The 15305-nt window shown below is 38.2% G+C and overlaps 1 protein-coding gene across 1 annotated transcript; it reads right to left on the bottom strand.

The window, feature by feature from the left end:
- Positions 1–2102: 2102 nt before the first annotated feature.
- LOC131931747 (sodium- and chloride-dependent glycine transporter 1-like) lies at positions 2103–14132 on the bottom strand. Its single transcript, XM_059288591.1, has 15 exons — positions 14100–14132; positions 13299–13479; positions 12601–12732; positions 12376–12503; positions 10940–11088; positions 10036–10174; positions 9545–9679; positions 9338–9441; positions 6606–6730; positions 6222–6334; positions 5855–5983; positions 4400–4499; positions 3643–3749; positions 3157–3342; positions 2103–2285 (listed from the first exon to the last, which is right to left on the bottom strand). The coding sequence occupies exons 1-15, from the start codon at positions 14130–14132 to the stop codon at positions 2103–2105; spliced, it is 1944 nt and encodes a 647-aa protein (XP_059144574.1).
- Between the last annotated feature and the right edge of the window lie 1173 nt (positions 14133–15305).

Here is a 15305-nt window from a genome sequence, read left to right as displayed (position 1 = left end):
GCGGTATTGACATTAGCCGATCTTCTTACCTCACTGGATCGACGGCCTTGACCTTGAAGCTTGAAGTTGTTGACTCTGAGTTTGATCAAACATGGTCTGAATGGCGTGGAACAAATGGCCGGGGTAGCACGCAAGTAAACTAGATCAGGTTGAATTTAGAAACTGATGTGGTTCTACCACACGAAGCCACACAAGCCACACGCAGCCACACGAAGCCAAACAAGGTCGCACGTAGCCTCAACAATGCCGCACATTTAGTAAGGTAGCTTGATGTAAGGTTAGGGTAGGTGTCGACTGGGAAAATGAAATAAGTCAAGGACCGGTTTGGTGAGGTAAAGAAATGACCGGTTGAATTGAGGTAAAGCAATGACCAGTTAAATGAGGTAAGGTAAGGCCCGTTTGATTGAGGTAAGCTAATGACAGGTTCAATGGAGTAGGGCAATGACCTTTTGAATGGGTCAAAGACAGACACTATGGTAATACGGTGACACTAACTCAACATAATTCTTGAAGAAAATCTGGTCCGTATCTTAAACAAACAGGGCTTTATATTCAATCATCCAACATAGCGAAGTGAAGGTCTCGAGGAAAACGTATTGAAGTTTATTCTTGGATCTACTATTTATGAGTCTGTTCCGATGTGGCGTTAAGAATACATTGCCATTAATTAACTTTTAAAAATTAAACAAACGTATTTAATTGAAAATGACGTTAGTGTTTTATTTGATATCGCCGACATAAAAATAAAAAAAAATTAATGCCCCAAAATACCTTGTAGGTTTATTACTTTATTTAGTCTATATTACACATACATGGATCAAAGTATTGGCAGTACCATTGGTTTTATTAAAAATACATAACTCCTGTCCTCGATTTAAGACACCTTGCAGTGTAAATTAATAAATGTGCTCAGATCTTCATTGTGCATGTATTTTTAAAAAGACATATTTCATATTATCTTCATTAAGTATTTTGTATACTTTGAAGGAAAAGGTTAAAAAATCGAGTGAAGTTATTTCATTTTCTATTTTTTTTTCATTTTCTCTAAACAATTAATTATACTAATGGGTGACTGTCAACATTCTGTTTTAATTACTTAAAAAAATAGGTGAATATTTTATCTAGCAATTTTAATATATAAAATAAAGCTTTAACAAAACAGTGTATATTTAGTTATTTGAGAATGTATGACGAAAACGTTAGCCCAAGTGTATAATAAATGATATTTATTAATATATTAGCAGTTTAACGTTTCCAATTTGTATATTATTTACCAATAATAATCATTCTAATAAATTATTTTCTGTTAAAATAATACAGAGTAATTAATATAGGCCGATACTTCCTTTACAAAAAATGCAATCGATTTTTTTTTACAAAAAAAAGGACAAATGTGCTTAAACTTAGCTAAGTTGCATTCTTGCACAATGAAGCACTGACTAAATATATTATCGTTAAAAATTTCTACACAAGTAAAAGATTCTGAAAAAATGTGCAGTAATGAGGTAGCTAATAAAAAGAAATTAAAATTATTTACTAGGAAAATGAACGATATATCCAAAATATGGTAGAGAAATGAACAATGCAAACAGCTTGGTAGGCAAATGAAAGATTCGGACAAAATTTGATAGGCAAATGAAATATTCGGGAAAAATTTGGTAGGCAAATGAAAGATTCGGACAGAATTTGGTAGGCAAATGAAATATTCGGAAAAAATTTGGTAGGCAAATGAAAGATTCGGACAAAATTTGATAGGCAAATGAAATACTCGGAAAAAATTTGGTAGGCAAATGAAAGATTCGGACAGAATTTGGTAGGCAAATGAAAGATTCGGACAGAATTTGATAGGCAAATGAAATATTCGGAAAAAATTTGGTAGGCAAATGAAAGATTCGGACAGAATTTGGTAGGCAAATGAAAGATTCGGACAGAATTTGGTAGGCAAATGAAATATTCGGACAAATTTGGTAGGCAAATGAAATATTCGGACAAAATTTGGTAGGCAAATGAAAAATTAGGACAACGAGTGTCACAAACTATGTAGGTAACCTAAGGATTAGGACAAAATTAGACTTATGGAGGTAGGTAATGTTGCATTAGGATTACAATTTTTCATCTATAAACCCAAGGTTGTCGTAACCCTTAGCATGGTCGTCTAGCCGGCAGAGGGAAAAGTCAGGGTCGATGCTAAAAATAGCATTGTCTTTCGGACCCTTGGACGTGCTGTGATCCTTTTTGTCGTTAGGGTGCCATTCATCTGTAGGTGTGAACATGGCTTTGGTCCACTGTGGAGTCGACAAAATGGTTCAGGTTAAAAGGTGCGGGCGAAAGAAAAAAGAAAAATCTGAAAACTGAATTGGCGAGAGGATGTTAATATGAAAAATAGTTGATGCTTTTATTTAAAAATAAACTCTACATAATGTGTTTTTTGAAATAACAATCTGACATTGTTTATCTCATCTACCCACTTTTTAACTAATCTGCCCAATGTTTAATTCATCTGCATACAGATTAACTCACCTTCCAACTATTTAGCTCACCTGTCCACAACTAATCTGCCTACTATTTAACTCAATTGCTCATTCTTTAACTAACCTGACCACTGATTATCTCTCCTGCCCACTGTTCAATTCACCTGCATACATATTCAAGTCACCTGCATAACATTAACTCACCTGTCCACGGTATAACTTATCTGTCCACCCTTTAACTCACCTGTATAACAAATTAACTCATTTGTCCGTTGTTTAACTCACCTGTCAACGGTATAACTCACCTGTCCACGGTATAACTCACCTGTCCACGGTATAACTCACCTGTCCACGGTATAACTCACCTGTCCACGGTATAACTCACCTGTCCACGGTATAACTCACCTGTCCACGGTATAACTCACCTGTCCACGGTATAACTCACCTGTCCACGGTATAACTCACCTGTCCACGGTATAACACACCTGTCCACTCTTCAACTCACCTGTCCACGGTATAACTCACCTGTCCACTCTTCAACTCACCTGTCCACGGTATAACTCACCTGTCCACGGTATAACTCACCTGTCCACGGTATAACACACCTGTCCACGGTATAACACACCTGTCCACTCTTCAACTCACCTGTCCACTGTTTAACTCACCTGCCCACGGTATAACTCACCTGTCTTAGACTCGTGACTTCAGGATTCCTGCAGGTAGACCAACACTTCCAGAAGAACCACAGAGGGAGGGGACACAAGACTACACTCAGCAGAGTCCAGCCGACGGCTTGGGCGAACTCTGGAAACGGTGTCCCATCAGAGTAGGTGAGTGGCTTGTACTGCACCATACGGTAGAGGAACAAGGCCTGGGGGGGGGGGGGGGGGGGGGTAAACTGAGTTTATCACTAATCACTTATGATAAAGGTAAATCTGACTCTGCGTTTATTATGTTACCATAGGAGTAAATTAGATACCATTAGCTTAATCCTACATGATAAATCTTTAAATAAGTCTTTTCCAACCATTTTAAACATTATTTAACATTTGTTTTGAGATAGCAAAAAATAAACCTGTACATCAGGCTGATACAAGTTTTCTTAGAAGTCAAAGGGCGACAACTCAAATAAACATACAGAGGAGTTATTTTCCTGAGTTATCTAACTTACCATGATAAGAACGGGGGTAGAGAAAGACCAACAGAAGATCCAGTACGGCCAGACGTGGGGTCTAGCACCCAGCATGTACTTGATGTCGTTGAAGAACCGCATCACACCTACAGAGTTAAAACACTTTCTGGTTTAGGTTTCGGTTCTCCAGTGTAAATGTTAACTTATGTTTTTATTCATCTTATACACTAAATTTGTACAATATGGGGTGTGTGTGTGTTTATGTTTCGTATGTGTGTGTATGTTGATAAGTTTAACTGGCCACGTGCAGATTTTTAAAATGAATTTTTTAACCGTTTATTAAATCTTAATCTAGTTTTGTATTCCCTTTCATTAAAAATAAATAAAAGCTCTTAACTACAATATCTATTAGTCCCTTTCTAACATTCACAAAGAATGGATTTCAGTTTTCGTTTTTTTTCATCAGTTCTAATTTAAGTCATCACTCGCACACCATCCTCCTCACACCACCACATCCCAAAGCTTCATATAACCGCAGGCGTCCATTATGGTATGTATGTGTGTAAATTACAGATAGTGGAATATATGGTAATGGTATGTGTTTCTGCAGCACGGAGTGTGTGAATAATGAATGGTATGCATTACAGAAATATGCGATATGTGATTAAGAAGATAGAGAGTTTGTGAATTTTAAATTATGGTATGTACCCTAGAAATATGTAAAAAGTATGTGAATAATGAAATGTATGTACCATATAAATATGTAAAAAGTATGTGAATAATGAAATGTATGTACCATAAACCCACATGACCGACACCACCTCACAAAAGGCCACAAACAGAACGGAGAAATCAGCGCCGTAATGATCCATGATGCTCACGACATAATCTCCACCCTGTTGGTCAAGATGGAAGCATTGATGTATACAAGGGAACAGAGGCGTAGCGAGGGGGCGGGGTGCGGACCGCACCGGGTGACACCATTTAGAGGGGTGACACCAAGGCAAAATATAAAGAAAAAAATGTGAGGGGGGTGCAAATCGAAAATTTGAAAGTTTGTCCCTGGGAAGGGTCGCTACGCCTCTAGGGGGGGGGGGGGAAGGGTGACACCATTAAGTGCCGCACCGGGTGACACCCGACCTCGCTACGCCACTGCATGGGAATCAGTTGTTGAAAACCTTTTGGAATATTTCCACCTGATGAGTACAAGTACCATTTGGGTAAAATGCACATTTCACATGGTAAAACCATTGCCACATATGTAAAAAGTAATGCCAACTGGAAAAAAAAAAACCTCTTCGACTTTGGAAAATACGTTTTCTGACCGGGAAAACACTTGTGCTAACCGTGATATAACCCTTTTCCAACTGGAAACAAATAGCCTATGCTAACTGAAAAAAATTTTCCAACAGGAAAAAAAAGCTTTAACCTATTGGAAAAACGTTTTGTTTAAAAAAAAAAGCATTTTCCAAATGCAGAAAAAAACTACCAACTGTGATATATATATATATATAAATATAAATATAAAAATAAATATAAATATATATATATATATATATATATATATATATATATATATATATATATATATATATATATATATATATATATATATATATATATATATATATATATAAATATCTTGATCACTGTAATTTTTGTATCTCTCTCAACTTCGATGCAATGTAAATATACATTCCGTACAAGCCCTCACACTGGATAATCCTTTTAAATATTATAAGACTCGAGCCCGGTTACCTAATCCATTGTAGACATTTGTAAAAATTGGTGTAACGCTATCTATAACACTGCAAAATTATACATGATAAAACATGTTTTAAGAATTTTACATAACCTACTTAGTGTAAGCAAACCAGAGCCGTAGCGAGGGCGCGGCGTACGGACCGCACCGGGTGACACTATTTAGGCGGGGGGGGGGGGGGGGTGACACCAAGGCAAAAAAGCATATACACATACATGTACGCGTATGAGGCATATCTAAATTATAGGCCTATTTAGGCCACGAACACACACAGACACACACACACACACACACATATATATATATATATATATATATATATATATATATATATATATATATATATATATATGTATGTATACTTTGCTTCTTGTGTAGGGGGGGGGGGGGGTGACACCAAGAAGTGTCGTACCGGGTGGCACCCAACCTAGCGACGCCACTGAAACAAACAACAACTTAATAAAAGATTGAAATATTCTGTGGACTTACAGGGCAGGTACAGGGGAGGGCCAACAGGAAGCACGTGACAGCCCAGCCAATGCACATGTACCTCTTGTACTTCCGGCTCTTAGGGAACTCGTCTATCGTGCACGTGATGAGGGTTTCGATCAGGGCAAACTGAGGGGAGGGAAGACACACAACATATCGTCATCTTACTGAATAGCATTAGGTGGGCCTGAGTTTTTGGCCCCATCATATATACACTCACCTCCACCCGAATTAAATCGAATTTTTATAAAAATGCATACTTGAACCATTGGAGAAAAATTTCTAAAAGAAAAACGGTGTATTATTTTCTTATGCGCTATCCAACAGGGCTACTAAAAGTACATATATCATACAGACAAACATGTACCTCTGAGTCTAGTCCTAGCATGTAGAGCATGAAGAAAAACAAAACAGACCACAGCTGAGAGGGGGGCATGTTGATTAGAGCTTCAGGGTACACAACAAACGCCATCCCGTAACCTGCACAGATTATATATACATATATATATATATATATATATATATATATATATATATATATATATATATATATATATATATATATATATATATATGACGGTGTGCGTGTACGTGTGAATGTTTGTGTATGAGTGTGTATGTGTATGGGGGTCTCTTTACCTGCTTATGTGTATTCAGATTGGCTATTTATACACCGATAAACTTTGAGTTGTGTGGCCTAAGTCCATATGGATTTAAATAAATGAATGGCCCAAAGTGTTCACCAACTCACCCCCTGAAGCGACTTCTGAAACTTTTTTGCCCACCAGCTTGGCCATGCCTCCAAATGTCGTGAAGACGACAAAGCCCGCTATGACGCTGGTTAGCAGGTCCATGACGCTAATGATCAGCGAGTCACTGTGGAGTCAATTGTAGAATATAGAAAGATCTTTGGTCTACACGCTTTTGTCTTAAAGACTTAAGAAATCAAAGATAAATAAACATAGCACCGTAACAAGAATCAATTGTAGATCAAAATACATCACTCACTAGACCACAATACCTCACTAAACTCACTAGCACACAATACATCATCACTCACTAGACCACAATACATCACTCACTAGACCACAATACATCACTCACTAGACTACAACACATCACTCACTAGACCACAATACATCACTCACTAGATCACAATACATCACTCACTAGACCACAATACATCACTCACTAGACCACAACACATCACTCACTAGACCACAATACATCACTCACTAGACCACAATACATCACTCACTAGACCACAATACATCACTCACTAGACCATAATAATGACTCACTAGACTACAACACATCACTCACTAGACCACAATACATCATTCACTAGACCTCAATACATCACTCACTAGACCACAATACATCACTCACTAGACCACAATACATCACTCACTAGACTACAATACATCACTCACTAGACCACAATACATCACTCACTAGACCATAATAATGACTCACTAGACTACAACACATCACTCACTAGACCACAATACATCACTCACTAGACCACAATACATCACTCACTAGAACACAATACATCACTCACTAGACCACAATACATCACTCACTAGACCCCAACACATCACTCACTAGACCAAAATAGATCACTCACTAGACCACAACACATCACTCACTAGACCACAATACATCACTCACTAGACCACAACACATCACTCACTAGACTACAACACATCACTCACTAGACTACAACACATCACTCACTAGACCATAATACATCACTCACTAGACCACAATACATTACTCACTAGACCACAATACATCACTCACTAGACCATAATAATGACTCACTAGACTACAACACATTACTCACTAGACCACAATACATCACTCACTAGACCACAATACATCACTCACTAGACCACAATACATCACTCACTAGACCACAATACATCACTCACTAGACCACAATACATCACTCACTAGACTACAATACATCACTCACTAGACCACAATACATCACTCACTAGACCCCAACACATCACTCACTAGACCACAATACATTACTCACTAGACCACAATACATCACTCACTAGACCATAATAATGACTCACTAGACTACAACACATTACTCACTAGACCACAATACATCACTCACTAGACCACAATACATCACTCACTAGACCACAATACATCACTCACTAGACCACAATACATCACTCACTAGACCACAATACATCACTCACTAGACCCCAACACATCACTCACTAGACCACAATACATCACTCACTAGACCATAATAATGACTCACTAGACTACAACACATCACTCACTAGACCACAATACATCACTCACTAGACCACAATACATCACTCACTAGACCACAATACATCACTCACTAGACCACAATACATCACTCACTAGACCCCAACACATCACTCACTAGACCACAATACATCACTCACTAGACCATAATAATGACTCACTAGACTACAATACATCACTCACTAGACCACAATACATCATTCACTAGACCACAATACATCACTCACTAGACCACAATACATCACTCACTAGACTACAATACAACACTCACTAGACCACAATACATCACTCACTAGACCATAATAATGACTCACTAGACTACAATACATCACTCACTAGACCACAATACATCACTCACTAGACCACAATACATCACTCACTAGACCACAATACATCACTCACTAGACCACAATACATCACTCACTAGACCACAATACATCACTCACTAGACCACAATACATCACTCACTAGACCATAATAATGACTCACTAGACTACAACACATCACTCACTAGACTACAATACATCACTCACTAGACCACAATACATCACTCACTAGACCACAATACATAACTCACTAGACCACAATACATCACTCACTAGACCACAATACATCACTCACTAGACCATAATAATAACTCACTAGACTACAACACATCACTCACTAGACCACAATACATCACTCACTAGACCACAATACATCACTCACTAGACCACAATACATCACTCACTAGACCCCAACACATCACTCACTAGACCACAATACATCACTCACTAGACCATAATAATGACTCACTAGACTACAATACATCACTCACTAGACCACAATGCATCACTCACTAGACCACAATACATCACTCACTAGACCATAATAATGACTCACTAGACTACAATACATCACTCACTAGACCACAATACATCACTCACTAGACCACAATACATCACTCACTAGACCACAATACATCACTCACTAGACCACAATACATCACTCACTAGACCATAATAATGACTCACTAGACTACAACACATCACTCACTAGACTACAACACATTACTCACTAGACCATAACACATCACTCACTAGACCATAACACATCACTCACTAGACCATAACACATCACTCACTAGACCATAACACATTACTTACTAGACCATAAGAAACTAGACCACAAGACAAGACTCACTAGTAGACCATGTTGTTGAACTTGTTGTAGCTACCAAACATGATGATACCACCAAAGGACACGCCCAGGGAGAAGAACATCTGACCAGCGGCGGCCACCCATACCTGTACCACGTGACCAAAAGTAAAAAGTATAGTTAGTATTGTTTATTTTTATCTATATATCTGTAACTTTAACCATAACACTAGAGAAATATAATCAAATTGCCTGTATATCTTGGAGCTTTACCCATTCTGGGACTATGAAAAATGCAGCACCATCACCCGCACCTTCTAGAAGAGCACCACGGACAAGTAGGATGAGCAGAATGACGTAGGGGAAGGTGGCGGTAAAGTAGACCACCTAACGGAAAAGAACAAACCAAGTGCTGAGTGTTATTACATAAAACTCTACATATACTTCATTAACATATTGAAAAATTCGGAGCGGATGAGCAACGCATTAGATAATTTGCTACGCAGCTGGTACAAACAGATAATAGTTAACAAGTTTAACATTTACATCAATATTATTTAAAAAGTTTAGTAAAGCACTTGCTGTGTTTTGTATACAAATTCCAAACACAAATTCTTAGTCAATTTCATATGTTCTGTAACAGTGGACGCGGTTACATCACAGATGGGTAGTTTAAAGACGGTAGTTAAAGAGTTATCTTTTCACCAAAATTGTGTTTGTTTATTTTGTTTTTGTAGACCAACCTTGCCTGAACTTTTGATTCCTTTAATCAAGCAGACGACGACGATGATCCAGGAGAGGATGAGACAGAGGACAATCTTCCAGAGTGGGGAGCCCATGAACATGGGGTCAACGCCCTCGGACTTCTGGATAACCTCCTTGCTGAAAGAAACGGATCAGTGCACAATTTACGATGGGGACGGCGGGGCTAAATGGATGGGGGAGGGGGGGGGGAAGAGGAAGAAAAGGGGGGAGAGGTATATAACCACTGTTTCTTTAAGACATTGGGGGTGGGGGGTGGGGGGATGAGATGCGAACTAAATTTTGTGGGGAGAAACTGGGAAAATAATATCTTTTCTTCACCACCCCCACCTCCCCCCTCCCCCCAAACTTCCAAGAGATGACTACAACTCTTTATTATAGAACTATCCACATTATCTTTTTGTATGCAATGGTCACAAAACAAGCGTATTCTATCTGGGAGCAGGATTATACCCCCTCCCACCCCAGTCGTTAATGTTCCCTTCCTTCCCCCCGTCCCCGTCATTTCGTGAACGAATTGTTTATCCCCCCCCCCCCCCTCCATCCACGTCATTACCACCAAAAGTCTGGGCTGATGATTATACGAAACGAAATTTATGTCTTCCCCCTCCCCACCCCCAACCACGTCATTACCACCAAAAGTCTGGGCTGATGATTACACGAAACGAAATGTATGTCTTTTTGAATTTTCTAAACTACTTGGAGCTTCACTTCCTCCTAAAGATTTACCAAGAGACGCCAGACCTATATTATGTTTCAATACTTTCAAAAACTTTATTACGGTTTCTGATAAATTGGAGGTTAAACGTTTTGGTACAAGATACTTCGGTGACCTACTAGAAATATAGGTCAGCGGGAGATATTGACGTCCTGGGTTTTACACACGTCATGTTCGCTGGCATGGCGGTGACGTCAGTGAGCGTGTCGTTGGTACACAGGCACCGCCCCATCATTTGATTGGTTGTCATGTTGCTCGTGCAACTTTTCAAACGAGGCTCATAACTAGATATACAGTTGTACTCTCGTTTCCACTCCTGTTTGAAAGGAAATAAAATTTTAAAAAATGCTTACTCCGTACACTTTAATTATGGGCAAGGTAAAACTGACTGCCTTTATCTCTCTTTCTTTCTCCCTCTCTGTCTCTCTACTACCCCCTCTCTCTCTCTCTCTCTCTCTCTCTCTCTCTCTCTCTATATATATATATATATATATATATATATATATATATATATATTATACATACATGTAAGGCCTACAGATATAATACATATATAGAAATATATGTAAATATGTATCCTAATATATAATTCCCCATGTGCGCACCTCTCTCTCTCTCTCTCTCTCTCTCTCTGTCTGTCCACAAAATATTTTCGCCGGACATCACGTCAGAAACGGCAGCGATATATGGAGAATTTTATATGGACTTTTGTTGAAAATAATATGTTAGATGTTTTAAATGTATAACCACAATTTTATTTAAAGAAGAAAAATAAAAATTAAAGGCGTATTCGAATGTAGAGAAACAGTATTATTTATGCAACCGGAAAAGCATTAATAGATGTGAAAAAGAACGCATAAAACTGTGACGTCACTATTGCTTATACATTAACTAATGACGTCATCTGCCGTGTTTAGAATAAAAAGAAATGAACTATTTCATTCAAATTTGATTTAGATCTACGTACACTATGAAATGTATACAATACAATTTTTCCGGCCTAACCTCATAAAATTTATTTTATTTATTTGGATTCTAGATCTAGATATTCTAGATTCATCTATTCAAATAATACATTTCTATACTAAAGTATTTCAGGCTTTAATTACTTTATTGAAATCTTTGTTTATCTTTGCAATTTTCTAATCTCTATATTATATAAAGCTAAGTTGTCGGGTGTCCGATAGGGCACTTCCGGCGCCGCAGGCGCTTCAAATTTATCAGGATCTTGCCTTGGGGCGACAGAACACGGGGGCCGGTGCCGGTTGGCCGAAAAGTCTACGATGATGGGGTCAAAACTGACCTCGACTGACCGGCGTCTTATATGAGCTATAAATCGAAAAAAAATGTCCACGGAGGAACCTCTTCATAACTCATGAGGTCGTAGACCGACCCTCGGGCGAATTAATTAAGCATTCAAATTCTCAATGTTTTCGAAATCCTAAGCAAAGCTGGGCAGCATGCCTAGTATATATATATAAAGAAAAGAAACATATATATATATATATATATATATGCACATTGGTTGAGAAATTAGTACTAAATAGGACCAAAGGGTAGTATGTCATTGTTCATAAATCAGGTATCTCAAAACTTCACCCACCTCAGTACAGACTGACCAGGGCAGCGTCTCCTGCATTGACGCGAAGAAAAAATACAACGTGTAGGCCATGATGATGTTGTAGTAGATGGCGACGATGAGGGATATCAGACACATGGATATACCGACACCTGTACAATTAAGATTTTGTGTACGTGAATTTGTAATGGAGTTTAAGGATACATGTTTGATTACCTTTCAGAACTAGACTGGTAGAATCAACCTGACCTTTAGCACAAGGGTTCATCTCCCAGACTTTGGTGGGCCCCCTGCCCGAGTACTGTCCCATCACCAGCTCCATGAAGTACATGGGTTTGCCGATCAGAAGTTGTAGGATGATGTAGGCGATCAGGAAGGCGGCTGGCGAGGACAGGGAAATAACTCTTTACTAGTGAATATAGAGACAGGGAGATAACTCTCACCTGCAGAATATATAGTGTGTCTAGCGAGGACAAGGAAGTAACTCTTTACAAGAGAAAATAGAGACAGGGAGATAACTCGTTACTAGTGAATATAATGCGTCTTGTCTTTACTCTTTACAAACTATAGAGACGGGAAAATACATTTGCTAGTGAATATAAGGCGGCTGCTAGAAAAGGAAAACAACTTAACTAGAACGCTTAATGTGGCTACCAGAAAAGGGAAAGAACTCGTAACTAGAGAGCTTAATGTGGCTACCAAAAAAGGGAAAGAACTCTTAACTAAAGGGCTTATTGTAGCTACCAGAATAGGAAAATAACTTAACTAAAGAGATTAATGTGGCCACCAGAAAAGGAAAATAACTCTCAACTAGAGCGTACACGACGAACGGCGAAAACACAGCGAATTCATACATGATAATTTAACAAGCCTTACCATTTCATAGGAGCGGTTTGTCCACCAAAACAAAAGAGATCACAATTAACGCTAACATTCCAACGTATTACCTCCCCCGTTCTGATAGGCCAGGTACGGGAACCTCCAAACGTTGCCCAGACCAACAGACAGCCCGATGCAGGACAGGACAAACTCGGCCTTGTTCCCCCATTGTTCCCTCTCCTCTGGTTTCTTGCTTGTGCTTTGATGTGGGGCCTCGACATCTTTCTTACATGGAAAATAATAAGATAGCTGTAAGAAATATTATTTTCTTCTGAACATAAGATGTGTGCTACTTAAGTGCTTTGAAATATAGATAGAGCAAAGCTTTTATCTTTATTTCCATGAGTTGTGTGGATATGCATATAAAATAGCTAAAATAATAAAATAATATTGTTAAAAAGTGGTGTATTTTTTTTAGGGACTAGATTTTTTAAAATAAAAAGGTTTTTTAACAATCTTAATCTATTAATAATAAAAAGAAATCCACCTGAAGTAACTACATCTCAGGGAGTATAACATTACAAAATATAAACAACCCGACCCACACTTGTGTTTTTAATATATGCATAATCTCAGGAAGTGTTTCTTCCAGACTTTTACTCAGGGGGGGGGGGGGGGGTGGAGTGGGGGGGGGGGGGGGGCACTTGAATTTTTTCGGTGGGGGCGGACTAAAATTTCCGGGGTGGGGGCGGATACTAGTAAAAGTATATATTTTCTATATAAATTTTATTTCGTTCGGGGGAGGGGGGGGGGGTAGACATTTCTCGGCGTTTCGAAGAGATGCCTGGAAGAAACTCTGATCTCAGGATCCCTAATAGATTTGTAGATCGAGCGCTATTTCCATGCCGACGTGACATCGTTAAACAAACCTGATTGGTGGTACTGGTTTTTGTCTTAGCCATTGTTTGATTATAGACCGAACTCTTCTGAAAGAAAATATAATAACCGTAACATGATATAAATTTATGAAATTTAACCAATTGAGTATCTACGTGCATAAGGACTGAACTAAAATCAACACAGTTCATATCTCTGAGCATAATTTTTTCAAAAGTTATCTTTATAAATATCCAAAAGTGTTGGAGAAGACATAGGAATTAGTTTTAAACGTATTTTAAAAATAATTTACACTTAAGGCAACGATTTTCAAAATTTAAAAATGAGTTTTTGCATTTAAAAGCAAACTCAAGACTATACATATGATTACCTTTTTTAGTTTTTAGCCAAATCATTTAACAATAATTTACCTTTAAGACCAGTACTTTTATCCGAAACCATCATAATTATATACAACACAGCATTATTTCGTACAACCAAATTACGATTAGGGTGATTTAGGTTTAGCCACTCTATGTAAGAAACAGCCCAGCAGCTAGACTTAGATATGTTTATCAAAAAAATTCGTTGATAGACTTTACTTAATTAAAAAAGCCCGGAAAAACTCCTTGAAAATACTGAAAATATAGCCATGCATGACTGAAACCGCTTTTTGAATAGTACCATAAACTTAAGAAGGAATTCAGTAATAAATAAATCTCCAGAAACATACATTTAGGCAACATGATCTTGTTGATTGCTAGTTATAATCAGCTGTGGATTGAACGACTTAAAACTTTTCCGTAAATGACTTGACCGTTTGGTTTTTCCACTGATTTATAGTCCGTCATCACTTTTCAAATACTGCGTTTGATCGGTTTTGGGGCCACCTGATCTAGCCCCAGGGTGGGGAGTTTCCGATCTGGGGTGTGGTGTTCTAATTGTATCCTGGACTAGTGACGTTGTTGATCCCTTGTCAAGGTTAATTGGTCAGGGTCAAGTACACAGGTCAGAAGCTGGGGGACGAATACCTGTACATGTAAACATTGAATATCCGTGGATCGACTACCTGTACATGTAAACATTGAATATCCATGGATCAACTACCTGTACATGTAAACATTGAATATCCGTGGATCAACTACCTGTACATCTAAACATTGAATATCCGTGGATCAACTACATGTACATCTAAACATTGAATATCCGTGGATCAACTACCTGTACATCTAAACATTGAATATCCGTGGATCAACTAC

The sequence above is a fragment of the Physella acuta genome, unplaced genomic scaffold (genome assembly GCF_028476545.2).
Source record: "Physella acuta isolate Inbredline_101_S28 unplaced genomic scaffold, ASM2847654v3 ptg002023l, whole genome shotgun sequence".
NCBI lineage: Eukaryota > Metazoa > Mollusca > Gastropoda > Physidae > Physella > Physella acuta.
This window is presented reverse-complemented; position numbering and strand designations above follow the sequence as displayed.